Source organism: Carcharhinus amblyrhynchos, chromosome 8 (assembly GCF_965287045.1).
Source record: "Carcharhinus amblyrhynchos chromosome 8, sCarAmb.v2.hapA, whole genome shotgun sequence".
In the NCBI taxonomy this organism is placed as follows: Eukaryota; Metazoa; Chordata; class Chondrichthyes; order Carcharhiniformes; family Carcharhinidae; genus Carcharhinus; species Carcharhinus amblyrhynchos.
The window spans coordinates 29,600,577-29,614,828 of record NC_137331.1 but is presented as its reverse complement, the minus strand read 5'-3'; the positions used below and the strand labels follow the sequence as shown (position 1 = coordinate 29,614,828).

The 14,252-nt window shown below is 42.0% G+C and overlaps 1 protein-coding gene across 1 annotated transcript in view; it reads right to left on the bottom strand.

Annotated features, from left to right (window-relative positions):
* atp6v1c1a (ATPase H+ transporting V1 subunit C1a) overlaps window positions 1–14,252 on the bottom strand; it is a 70,011-nt gene that overhangs the window by 20,036 nt on the left and 35,723 nt on the right. Inside the window, exons 5-8 of the mRNA XM_080193829.1 lie at window positions 9,826–9,920; window positions 5,405–5,496; window positions 2,437–2,535; window positions 653–721 (exon numbers count right to left, since the gene is read on the bottom strand). Of these exons, the coding sequence (XP_080049955.1) occupies window positions 653–721; window positions 2,437–2,535; window positions 5,405–5,496; window positions 9,826–9,920 (355 nt within the window). The remainder of the gene's footprint in view (window positions 1–652; window positions 722–2,436; window positions 2,536–5,404; window positions 5,497–9,825; window positions 9,921–14,252) is intronic.

Genomic DNA, 14,252 nt, shown 5'->3' with positions numbered 1-14,252 from the left:
AGTAGTTCACTTTTTCTCCCACTGAAGCTGGCATGCTTTCTCTCACCTTAGGTCAAGCTGGCAATCTTCTCCTCCCCAAAACACTGTTCTGCGGTTCTCCCATCTTAGCTAAAGAACTGCTCCAAGATTCTTCCCCTCTCTACCTTTCAGTTCCTCTCCCCTGGACTAACATCTGTTCCTTCCCTTCTCCCACTTCAGGACCACTTGAAGGAGTGCTGTTGCTAATTGAAATGATTCCACCTTGTGCATGCCGTGGATGAGAACTCCAGCCTACAGTATGTACTGGCTAGGATCCCTTCCCTTAACAGGAGTCTCAAAGAGGCAACACTGAATGGAGTCCAGTCCAATTAGTAAACACTGACCCGAATAGTATATAGCACTAAGATAGTTAATGCAGTGACCTGCCGTGGAATATCATGCCTATCTATTAAAATAGCACACTATTCAGCTGCTAAATACAAATATACCAAGAATCTCTATTGTCCTAAACCAAAAATGATACAAGCAAGTTCATATTTAAATTAAGGTTTAGACCCAAAAATTGCATTGCTTCCAAATTGTCCAAGTTGCTCGACACCAAAACCAGAGGTTAGAATGGCATTACTTATACTGGATAGAAAGATCACAGAAATACATTAAAAATTTCCCTTACTTGCTTGACCGAGGAACCACCATCTCTGCCAATGTTTCATAAGTCTTTTCCCATTCAAGATAATTAGTTCTGAGGAAGGAAACAGTGGTGAATAATTATACAATGGTTAGGGAACCAGGATGATGTTGTCAGGTTCAATTGGTCATTTAATTGGATTCCGTTTTAGTTAAGTATAGTTATACATGTTACCAAGTTACTCATTGTGAATTCTGAGAAGTCCTCAGCAATCTACGCCTTTACAGCTCAATCAATTACTACTTGCTGAGACAACTTGCTAATTGAGATATTTTAAAGTACTCAATTCATAGAAAAATAAAATCAACTCCTCTTCACAACTACTTCAACTTGTAATCAAATGGCTGCCTCTATTTTCTAAATTACACTAAAATACAAAAGCATCTTACACATCAGACCATCCTGTACCCAATTCAAAACTGTTGGACACCAAGACAAGATGGCCTAAGTGAGGAGAAAAACATCAAAAACAACTATACGAATAAAGCACAAGTCTCCACTCTTCTGTTGATGCATTCAAGAACCAGTGAGGAAACACTTTTCTGACTAAGCACCGTGTTCTAGATATCATGAAAGCTTGCACCCATGGGATGGTGGCAATGTCACTGCACTAGTAGAAGCCCATGTGCTGGGAGACATGGGTTCAAATCCCACCACAGCATCTGGTGGAATTTTAAATTCAATGAATAAAGCTGAAATTAAAAGCTGATCTCTGCTAAAAACCCATCTGTTCATTAATGTCCTTTAGGGAAAGAAATCTTAGCACATCTAACCTACATATGACTCCAGGCACAGCCAACACCCAACGTCACTCAGTTCAAAATCAATTAGAAATGGGCAGTATCCACATTATTCATGAAAGAATAAAATAAAGCTATCCAATGCAGTTTTATTGCATTGTACTTGAAACAGCAAATTAACCCAGATTTTTTTATCCCAAGTAGTGCTCACTATTATTGCGGATGGTGTGCAGAAGACAGCACATATGCAAGTTAAACACAAATTCAGAAGATGCTGTCCAGGTTACCCTGCAGGCGACACTGTAACAGCACCTTACTGACAAGCCTTGGCACTAAAATCCAAGTTTGGGTATGAAATTGTTGTACTTTTCCATTACTCACCCAGTAAACAACAAAAAAAAAACATAGGGTTGGTGCAATCAGCTGCAAGCAAATTTTTAACATTTGAAACTACTGCCACCACCCTTTCAGGAAACACATTTCAGATACAATTTATCCATCATTTCCACTTGGTTTTTTTTGCCAATTCTCCCTTGGATGACCAATTCGTCTACCAATGGAAAAGCATTTTCCCCTCTGCCCTGCCAAAATCCCTAAATTTCAAGCACCTCTAATAAAAATTCCCTTAATTCTCTTTGCTCCACGAAGAACAATGGCGTCACCTCAGATTTCTTTACATAACAAACTCCCTCATCTTGGTACCAATAAATCTGCTCTGTACCCACTCCAAGAACTTTATGCTAAGAGCGCAAAAATAAATTTATTACTAGCAGCCTTTTTGACTTATTCATGATCCTTAAAGGTGGTAGCATGTGGGCCTTAGCCCCCGTTCTCGTAACGCCTCTGAAAATATCACCACTTAGTTTCTCATGTTTCCTTGCAAAATGTATCACCCCAAATTTCATTTGGTAAAGAGCTTTCAGCTATCAAAATGCTGTCCTCTCACCATATTAAATCAACCTCACTGAACCAGCACCCAAGTTAAAATTCTCTCACTATTTTGAAACAAAATTTTTTAAAAATTCTTACTTCGGCACAACTACCAACAAAGTAGTAAGATATTCAGAGTCCATAACGAAGTCCTCCTTCTTCACAATATCAGCCAGACTTCGCGTCATCAAACTTCCCCTACAAATAGCCACACAGATTAATCATCAGCACAAGACAGTTCTCCTGGGGAAGATAATAGATTAATACTTGTAAAAAGGACAAAACAATGTTTGAGACAAAAGAATGAAGAATTTCTCAGAATGTCAAAGATTAAATTACATCAAAAAAAAACAATAAACAAGCGTAAACTCTAATTAAATATTGGAAGATTGAAGCCATTGTTTTCTGTCCCCATTCCAAACTCTGTTCCTTAGCTACTGACTCAATTCTTCTACCTGGCAGCCATCAGATTAAGTCAATCTAATCGCAATCTTGATGTCACATTTAATCTAGCAAAGAGTTTCTGATCTCATATTTGTGCCATTGCTAAGGTCGCCCATTTCTACCTCAACTTTTCCAGACTTTGCTCCTGCCCCTCGGTTCCTTTGCTGTTGAAACTCTCATTCACGCCTGTATAATCTGCAGATTCAACTGTTCCAATACACACCAAGGCAACCTCCCACAGTCTGCCCTCTGTAAACCTGAGGCAATAAAAAAAACTACTGCCCGTATCTTAATTCACACCAAGTCCCGTTTACTTTCTCATACTTCCTTGCAAAACGCATCATTTCAAATGTCATTTGATTTTTCTCAATTTTCAGCTATTATCAAAATGCGTCCTCCCGCAGCACCCCCGCCACAACTCCCATATTTACCAGCCGCATTGAACCAACACATTAAAATTCTCTCACTTTCATGAAATAACATTTTGAAATATTCTTACTTTGGCATACCTATCAACAAAGTAATATGTTCAGAGTCTGTGACAAAGTTTACTGACTTAAATCAGCTCCTGGTCAAGTAAAAAATTGATTTTAAAATTCTCATTTTCAAATCCTTCCATGGCCTTGCCCATCTCTTTCTCTAACCTTCTCCATCCTGAGAATCCTTCCAAGATAACAACACTCATCTAATTCTGTTCTCTTCAGTAACCTTAAATTTAATTGGAGAACGTACCTTTATTTGCCAAAGCCCTGTAGCTTTGAAATAGCCTCCACTTCTCTACTTTCTTTCCTCCTTTAAGACACTTCTTAACAACTACCGCTGTGGCTGGGTATTTGATCATCTTATCTAATACCTCCTTACGTGATTCAGTGTTGTACTTCATTGTATAATGCTCAAGTGCTTTGGGACATTGCATTATATTAAAGAGACAAGCTAAGTGCTGATGGTGGATTATCTTATGCCCAAAGAGGTTCAATAGTCCTTTCGCCAAATCAACTCAATGGGGGAGAGGAGAGAGAGAGGGGGGGAGGAGAAGAGGAGAGAGAGGGGGGGGGGGAAGAGGAGAGAGAGGGGGGGGGGGGAAGAGGAGAGAGAGAGGGGGGGGGAAGAGGAGAGAGAGGGGGGGGGGGGAAGAGGAGAGAGAGAGGGGGGGGGGAAGAGGAGAGAGGGGGGGGGGGGGGAAGAGGAGAGAGGGGGGGGGGGAAGAGGAGAGAGAGGGGGGGGGGAAGAGGAGAGAGAGAGGGGGGAAGAGGAGAGAGAGAGGGGGGAAGAGGAGAGAGAGAGGGGGGGGGAAGAGGAGAGAGGGGGGGGGGGGAAGAGGAGAGAGAGAGGGGGGGGAAGAGGAGAGAGGGGGGGGAAGAGGAGAGAGAGAGAGGGGGGAAGAGGAGAGAGAGAGGGGGGGAAGAGGAGAGAGAGAGGGGGGGAAGAGGAGAGAGAGAGGGGGGGGAAGAGGAGAGAGAGAGGGGGGGGGGGAAGAGGAGAGAGAGAGGGGGGGGGAAGAGGAGAGAGAGAGGGGGGGGGAAGAGGAGAGAGAGGGGGGGGGGAAGAGGAGAGAGAGAGGGGGGGAAGAGGAGAGAGAGAGGGGGGGAAGAGGAGAGAGAGAGGGGGGGAAGAGGAGAGAGAGGGGGGGGGAAGAGGAGAGAGAGAGGGGGGGGGAAGAGGAGAGAGAGAGGGGGGGGAAGAGGAGAGAGAGAGAGGGGGGGAAGAGGAGAGAGAGAGAGAGGGGGGGAAGAGGAGAGAGAGAGAGAGGGGGGGAAGAGGAGAGAGAGAGGGGGGGGAAGAGGAGAGAGAGAGGGGGGGAAGAGGAGAGAGAGAGGGGGGGAAGAGGAGAGAGAGAGGGGGGGAAGAGGAGAGAGAGAGGGGGGGAAGAGGAGAGAGAGAGGGGGGGAAGAGGAGAGAGAGAGGGGGGGAAGAGGAGAGAGAGAGGGGGGGAAGAGGAGAGAGAGAGGGGGGGAAGAGGAGAGAGAGAGGGGGGGAAGAGGAGAGAGAGAGGGGGGGAAGAGGAGAGAGAGAGGGGGGGAAGAGGAGAGAGAGAGGGGGGGAAGAGGAGAGAGAGAGGGGGGGAAGAGGAGAGAGAGAGGGGGGGAAGAGGAGAGAGAGAGGGGGGGGGAAGAGGAGAGAGAGAGGGGGGGGGGGAAGAGGAGAGAGAGAGGGGGGGGGGGGGAAGAGGAGAGAGAGGGGGGGGGAAGAGGAGAGAGAGAGGGGGGGGGAAGAGGAGAGAGAGAGGGGGGGGGAAGAGGAGAGAGAGAGGGGGGGGGAAGAGGAGAGAGGGGGGGGGGGAAGAGGAGAGAGAGAGGGGGGGGAAGAGGAGAGAGAGAGGGGGGGGGGGAAGAGGAGAGAGAGGGGGGGGGGGAAAGAGGAGAGAGAGAGGGGGGGGGAAGAGGAGAGAGAGAGGGGGGGGGGGAAAGAGGAGAGAGAGAGGGGGGGGGAAGAGGAGAGAGAGAGGGGGGGGGGGGAAGAGGAGAGAGAGGGGGGGGGGGAAGAGGAGAGAGGGGGGGGGGGGGGAAAAGACAAAAAAAAGAGCATGAGGAATAATATTTACAATTACAACTTCATAGCAAATGAAAAATAAATGCAAGACAATTCAACTTAATTACAATATACACATGAAAACGTAACTTACACATTCTTCCTTTCTAAATTCTGTAAGTTTCCTTTCAGATTGTTGTATGCTGATGCTCTTGCTTTTAGATCATTATCAATCTGTGATACTTGCTGTAAATTTGCAAACATATGACAAGTTAATGGATCTTTCTGTTCAAGTTACCCCAGTACAGTGCATAAGTTAAAGTGAAAATCTTCTGCAGCATCTAGAAATCAATTATGCTAAGATTCAATGTACAAACTGAAGCTTGCCCCTTTTCACAAACAACCAGGATTCCATTAGTCTACTATTTATTTAAACTTCTCTCCAAAACTCTCAAACTCAAGCCTACACAGAAAAGTAGCTCAAGAATTAAATTCTAAATTGGCAACAATTATGGTTTTAGTATACTTAAAAGGGATGAGAATTTAACCCAGCAGCACATATTCCTTTAATGCCAGCCTGCATATTAACATCCAATGGTTTAATGAGCATATTTGTATTTCTGTTTTGCCATGCGCTCACATTTGCTTCATGTATCCCATCTTACTTTCAATATACCTCATTCACCAACTTTCAGTTCCCAATGTCATTTCAGAATCTGTTCTGAGCCCCCTCCGCACCACCACCACCACTCAGGGCGGTGTCATCTCCACACTCGATTTCAGCTTCTTTCCATTCTGACTTGACACTCCTCTCCATTCTAACTCTCACGTCATTTGCAATCCACAACCCCCTCCCTGTCTTCAACCAGAGTCTCAAGTCATCTTAGCCCTAAACTCCTCTGGCTTACTACCACCCTCCTTTGAACACCTCATTGAATATCATCTCATCAGCTGTCTATTACATTTGATATTAATCTGTTGTGTTTCTACGGCTGAGTGTAGAGTGAGAAGGGAACTATTAATAATATGTATCCTCACTCTCAGATGTACACTGAAAAAATATTGAATATATGACTTTTAACTAAGAGTACAAGCTATCAGAACAATGTATATTTTATATGTATGATTTCCCCTTAAAGTATATTCTAGACTTTGTGGAGAAGAACAAAGATTTGAGAGATAAATTGAAGATTCCACCAAAAAGCGAGGTTTTCCCAGGGATCGCCTATTGCTAAGAAAAAAGCAAGTTTTTAAAAAAAATAGAAACACCTGCAAAAGTCAAACTGAATTTTGAAATATTGTTGGGGGTAAAGATATCTATCAAAGTTTTTCATCTTGCACTTTCAGAATAGCTCAAATAGTTTACGATTTTAATACTGGAACAACAATTTATACTGTTAAGAGTGCCAATTGGTTGGCTAGTGAACTCAGATTGGTAGAGGCGTTGCATGGAACACTAACTGTCCAGCTTTTAAATCACTCAGTTCAATGGCAATTAGGGATGGGCAATAAATGCCAGCTGTCAAGAAAATATTGACAATGTGAAGACACCAGGGAAATCTGAAAAATTGGTATACGTTCTGATAATTATACTTCAAAAACTGTGGGAAAATGCAAGTTAATTAAGGCAGAGACAGCATGGCTGCATTGATGGAACTAGCGCCTTTGACATGTTAATGATTCAGCAGCACTGCAAACAGATGTTTACCTAAGATGGGGGAAAACAGAACATGAAATGGGTTTGAATAAGATGTTAAAAGTTCAAAAGGAAGACTTACAAGTTGCGGGAAAGTTCATAAAGTGCTGTTGTACTTTAACCCTCATTTCTTGATTTGAGCTTTTAAGTCCGGGTTCTAACGTAAGTCAGGTCAGATAAGGGAAGATCAAAAGGGAGAACTGTATTTAAGGAGATGATTAAATCTATACAAGGGATGTTTTTCATCATCATAGAATCATAAAATCCCTACAGTGGAGAAGAGGCCATTAGGGCTATCAAACCTGCACTGACAACAATCGCACCCAGGCCCTACTCCCCGTAACCTCATATTTACCTTGCTAATTTCCCTGACACTAAGGAGCAATTGAACAATCACCCTAACCCGCACATCTGTGGACTCCAGTAGGAAACCAGAGCAAACTGAGGAAACTCAAGTAGAGACAGGGGAGTATGTACAAACTCCACAGACAGATTATACCTCAGCTAACAGTGGGAATAGCTATTTAACTCCCAGCTAGCAACACCTGTGAAGAAAGCCAGTCTTGAAAAGCAAGCTCTTTATTTCACCTCAGAAGCAACCCCAAAGAGATGTAAATGCCTGATTTGGTAAGTGTCACTGGATTCTTACAGATTTTGAAATATGTCATGGAATGATTTGGGGCAAGTTCCCTCCAAAGGAAATAAGCATGCTGAAAACGGTTTAAAATTAGTGATAGTGTGTACAGACATCATCATTAAGTGTTCTAGTTTATTTCATTGTTTTCTTTCCCCTAATTAACATTTATTTTGTCATCACAAGACATCTGGGACATGATTTTCTGGATTTCAAACCTTTCCTCACATTATAACAAATTGCAAAACTACAGTTGCATACAGTAATTTCAAGTTTCCCTGTGATTTGGAACAATTCAGCATTTACTGTCAGCCACGTCCTTAACATGGCTTAGCCAGCAACATCCACATCCTGTCAATGAATAAAAAGTCTCTGAACATGTGATGACATATTAAATTCCAATTAAAAATAGTTCCGCTGGGATGGAAGGAAAAAAACTTAGCAATTGATTTAAAATACCATAATTACAAAAATTTGGATGCAATCTAAATGAACGAGACCAAATTGATGAATACAAAACCATTACAGAACTTAGTCAAAACATCTGACAAATAAAGAGTTGCAAAATTGTATTAATGCCTTTAACCTGACAACTTAACTTGAATAAAATTCAAATAGGAACACAGCAGGATCAAAATGAAGGAACATTTTTTTAGTACATACAATGGATTAATAATTCAAGAGTTTAGACACACCCTTTCCACAATGAACATAGCTGCAAGTGCAAAACATGAGATTCGCAAAGTGCTTTGCAGAAGTGGTCAGTTATGTTGAATATTGCATAACTGTTGAGCAATAAAATCCGACAAAGCAAAACACAATAAAAAAATTTGATTTTGAAGTCTTGTCTTGTGGGAGAAAATAAATTGCATAATTCTTTCAATACTGTTCTAGAGCTTTATATTTCAATCCATCCTAAACATACGGAAGAGAATCCGAGACTAAAGTTTAGAACCAATCAGGGTGCATGCAGTGGTATCTATTCAGTCATGTGCAATCACAAGAGGTTTTTGAAAAAAAATTTGAAAAGTCTCCTTGTGATGATCAGGCGGAATCCATTAGCTGACAAAGTCAGGAATGATATAAATCGCCTTCAACTCGATCACTTAGCAAAACAGATTAACTGAAGAAAGTAAGTACAATGCTGACACTACTGCTGGGAAAGGTCATAGACAGTTGATACTGAATTTTACATTACAGAACTGCATCATGCCCAATTGTCACAATTAATGGTTCTCTTACCCTTAAATATAAAAACGCTCTGGGGCAGGGTGGGAGAACCTGGGCAAACTTGTCTTTGTGTTAAGAACATAGTTGAAACTATCTTTTCAAAAACTCCCTCTCTCCTGAAAAGGGTGAACTCATCTGGCAACGATCATCAACTTGGTAACTGCAGGACTAACTGGTGATCTTCATGCTGCACTCAACATCCCCTTCCTAGCTGAAATGGTCAGTCCATTCTGCACTGCACACATGGCAAACAGACTCTGCTCACACTGTACTCATTCACTGTCTTACACAATGAGCTCAGTGAGCACTTCCATATTATTCCAAGCTCCCCCTTGTAAAGTCTCCCAGACAGGGGTCCACTGACCCTAGTTTTAGGACCACCGGTTTCACCATTGACATGCAACCCATTCAGTGCTTTCAAGAACATCTCACCTGCATCAACATCAGCCACTGCAAGCAATGACTCTTTGAAAGACTTGCAGAATAAAAGATTCATACCAAACTAAACTTTAATTCTACTGCAGTTGGGGAGTGTGGGCATGCTAAAAACTGGCAAGCCTTAAACAGCTGTTAGCTACGCACCATTTTAAAATCATTAAAAATGTAAAGGTATCAACAAGGTAACAGTACATAAAACAGCAACATGTGTTGGCAATTATTCTTTCCCTTCGTGTCACTGCTACTCTGCATTTAAAGTCAAAGTGATGTGTTACCAAAGTATCCCCACATCTCAAATATGGGCATTATAGTTACACATGTTCCTTAATCATACTACCGAAGAATATTCCCTCCACAACTAAACAATGTAGAATGTAAAAATCTAAAACATCACTGTTATACTCTGCCCACAAGTTTTCCAAGTGATTTTAATAATTACAAAATTTTTTAAAAAATGATCTTCATCTGGCCTGAAAAAATTTTATTACACAAAATGGCTAGGAATTTGGGCTGAGTACAGAATTGGTTCTAAAGCCACATAATTACGTTCCAAAAAATGAATTTAAACAACACCAACCTTTGTAATGATTTCAGAAATGTTTTTCAGAGACTGTTTGATTGGATATTTTGCCATGTCCCACTGAAACCTTGTGATATAGGTGACCAAGTCAACTAAAAAAACAGAACTTTGTTTATTAACATTTTTAAAGATTTTCCATTTTTGTTTCAAAAAAGCAATGGTTAATGAAAACAAATAAATGGACCAAGTTTAACACTGGTAAGTAATCTAACTTGTGCAATTCCCACTTGATAATTCAGGAGAGTCAAAAACGAACAGTGAACAAAAATAATTCAATTTCTATCCACAGCTGAAATATTTTGTGCGCACACATCACATGTGTTAATACATACGAAGCAATCAAGACTCCAGTTTTTCTTAAAAACGTATTGTTTTATTTTTCAAATAAAGATTATTTAAATCAAAAACATCATATAGAGAAAAGAATTCCTGGTGGTTGGACGTGAATTCTTTCCCACCTAGTGGTTTCACAAATTTTAACTTCATAAGGCACAGAATCAGAATTGTTACACCACAGGAGGACAACATGCGGCCCTTCACATCTCTGAATGAGCATTGTGATTAATACCATTCCCCCACCCTTTCCCCATACCCTTGTACACTGTCTCTATTCAAACAGTCACCTAACGCCCTCTTGAATGCCTCAATTGAACCAGCCTGCACCACACAAGACATCCCAAAGTGCTTTACCACCAATTAAGTACTTTTCATGAATGAAATATGGCAGCCAATTGACATGAGATTCCACAAACAACCTGGTGACCTGTTTCTTTACAGATGTGGATTAAGAGTCGAAGCTTAGCTAGGACTAAAGAACTCCTTTGTTCTTCAAAACACTGCTATAAAGATCTTTCATACCCAACTTTACTACTATATAACAGTAACCAAACTTCAAAAGTATTGAAATACTGGAAAACATTTGGGATGTTTTGTATGGTGCTATATGAATGCAAGTCTGTTTTTGATTGAAATGACAGACAAGGCTTCAAAGCTCTCATCTGGGCTGTGGGTCTGGCAGCTGAGCATTTCCTCAGTCCTGCCTCAGATTGTCAGTCTAGATTACATGCTCAATGCCTGGAATGGAAGTAGAATCTGCAACCTCCAGATTCAGAGGCTAGAATGTTACCGCTGAATCACAACTGGCTAAGCAAGCTCAGTATAACACATTCAAAAAGGCTTACATTTATGTAACGTCTCTCACAACTACTGGACATCTCAAAGCAATTTACAGCCATGAACTACTTCAAATGTGCAATCGCTGTAGTATTACAAAAAAATCTGACACCCAATTTAAACGCAGCAAGCTCCCACAAACATCAATGTGACAATGACCAGATTATTTGTTTTTGTCATGTTAAGTGGGGGTTAAGTATTGGCCAGGATACTGCAGATAACTCACCTGCTCTTCTTTGAAATAGTGCCATGGCATCTTTTAAATTAAGGCCTGACTGTGTCTCAGTTGGATGAGAAGTCTTGCCCAAAAGATGGCACCTTCATTAGCACAGCCATTCCTCGGTGCTGCATTAAAAGTGTCAGCCTTGTTTATGCTCATGTCCAAGAGTGGGGTCTGAATCTACAGACTTCTGACTCAGATTACTCACTCAACCATGACTGAAATGAGATTAAAATGTAATCCAAGATCAACTAGAATTAATGACTTCCACATAAGTGTGATGTAAGATCCTATTGCAAGCTAACAGAGTTAATAATATAGAAGTGCATTCTTAAAATTGATGGTATTTGTCAATACTGAAGTTGACATGGGATGATCATAGAGTACCCACAGTGCAGAAGGAAGCCATTCAGCCCATCACACCTGCACCAACAACAATCCCACCCAGGCCCTCTCTTCACAACCCCACGTACTTACCCTAATAATCCCCCTGATACTAAGGGGTAATTTAGCATGTCCAATAAACTGAACACACACATTTTTGGACTGTGGGAGGAAACTTGAGCACCCAGAGGAAACCCATGCAGACATAGGGAGAACATACAAACTCCACACAGTCACCCAAGCCAGAAATTGAACCTGGGTGCCTGGTGCTGTGAGGCAGCAGTGCTAACCACTATGCCACCATGTATTTGGTTAACTATCACAATGACAGTCGACTACTAGGCGGATTCCCACTACAGCAAACATAAGCCAATATGGTGCCAATTTTCAGAAAATGTGCCAAAATGGATTGCACAAACATGTCAGTACAAAGTAAATTGATGAGTTATATCTTTGTACTTAATTTGTTCATAAGTTGTGGATGTTGCTGGTTAGGCCAGCATTATTGCCCATCCCAATTGCTTCAGAAGCAAAAATAATCCCACTTCTGACCTCATGATGGAAGGAAAGTCCTTGATGAAGAAGCTGAGGATGGTTGGGCCTCAGACACTACCTTGAGGAACTCCTGCAGTGATGTCCTTGAACTGAGGAACTGACCTCCTATCAGAGGAGGTCATCTTCTGTTGTGCTAAGTACAACTCCAAACAGTGGAGAGTTTTCCCTGATCATCTTTGACTCCAGTTTGCTACAGCTCTTTGATGCAACACCTGGTCAATTAATGGCTTTAGGACATTGTGGAGCATCCGCGAGGCATAGAGTATCGTGGGTAGCAGGTATAGAAAGGTAGTCACACCACAGACTAAGACTCCACAGGCAGGACCACCATGCAGAGCAAGGGGGCTATGCAGGCGATGTAGGAATTTCCTAAGGCCATTCCTCTGACAAAACAGGTATATCACTCTGGATAATTTTTTTTTAGGGGAATGGCAAAGAGACATTCATAGGATGCAGAGCTGGGCTGAAAAGTGGCAGATGGAATTTAACCCTGATAAGTGCGAGGTGATTCATTTTGGCAGGACAAACTTGAATGCGGATTACAGGGTCAACGGCAGAGTTCTGAAGAATGTGGAGCAGAGAGATCTTGGGGTTCTTATCCACAGATCTCTGAAGGTTGCCATTCAAGTGGATAGAGCCGTGAAGGCGACTTTTAGTGTGTTACCGTTTATTAACAGAGGGGTTGGAGTTTAAGAGCCATGGAGTTATACTGCAACTATACTGGACATGAGTGAGACCACATTTGGAATATTGTGTTCAGTTCTGAGAAGGATGCAGAAGCATTGGAGAGAGTGCAGATTTACCAGGATGCTTTACTTTAGGAACTTTCAAGTGGTTATTGGATAGGCATATAGAGCACACCAGAATGACAGGGAGTGGGATAGCTTGATCCTGGGTTTGGACATAGCTTGGCACAACCTCGAGGGCCGAAGGGCCTATACTGTGCTGTACTGTTCTATGTCTGACTATGGTCTCTCAGGGGAAAGCAGCAATAACCAAATTAATTGCACCAGTTTGCTCTACTGCACAGGGGAGGAGTAAAAATTGTGGGAATACAATATTATAGGGAATTCAATTGCAAGAGGAATAGACAGATATTTGTGGCCATCAGGATGGTATGTTGCCTCCCTGATGTTGGGGTCAAGGATGTCTCAGAGTAACTAGAGAACATTCTGAAGAGGGAGGGCAAATAGCAAGTGGTTGTTCAACACACTGGTACAAACAACATAGATCCTAAAAGGCATAAAGTCACGATATATTTTAATGATTTACATGAGGGAACTCAATGTAATATCTGCAAATTTGCAGATGACAAAAGCTGGACGGACAGGTGAGCTATGAGGAAGATGCAAAAATGCTTGAGTGTGATTTGGACAAGTTGACCGAGTGGGCAAATGATTGACAGATGCAGTAACATTTGGATAAGTGAGAGGTTATTCACTTTGTAGCAAAAATGGGAAGACGTTATTAGCTGAATGGCCATAAATTAGGAGGGGAATGTGCAACAAGACCTAGATGCCCTCATACACTAGTCACTGAAGGTAAGCCTGCAGGTGCAGCAGGCACAGCAAAAAGGCAAATGGCACGTTGGTCTTCATAGCAAGAGGATTTGAGTGCAGAAGCAGGGATGCCTTGCTGCCTTTATACAGGGTCCCAGAGATTGCACCTGGAATATTGTATGCAGTTTTGGTCTCCTTATTAGAGGAAGGGTGTTCTTGCTATAGAGGGAGGGCAGAGAATGTTTACCAGACTGATTGCTGGGTAGAGGGACTAATGTATGAGGAGAGATTGAGTCGCTTAGGGTTGTATTTGGAGTTCAGATGAACGAGGGGGGGGTCCAATAGAAATAAATTAATTCTAACAGGACTAGACAGGATAAATGCAAGGACAATGTTCCCGATGGTGGGGGTGTCCAGAACCAAAGATCACAATATGAGGAGGCAGAGTAGACCATTTAGGACAGATGAGGAGAAATTTCTTCATCCAAAGAATGGTCAGCCTGCGGAATCTGCTACCACAGAAAGTAGTTGAGGCCAAAACACTGTTTACAAGAAACATTTAGATATAGCTCTTGGGGCAAAGGGGATCAAAC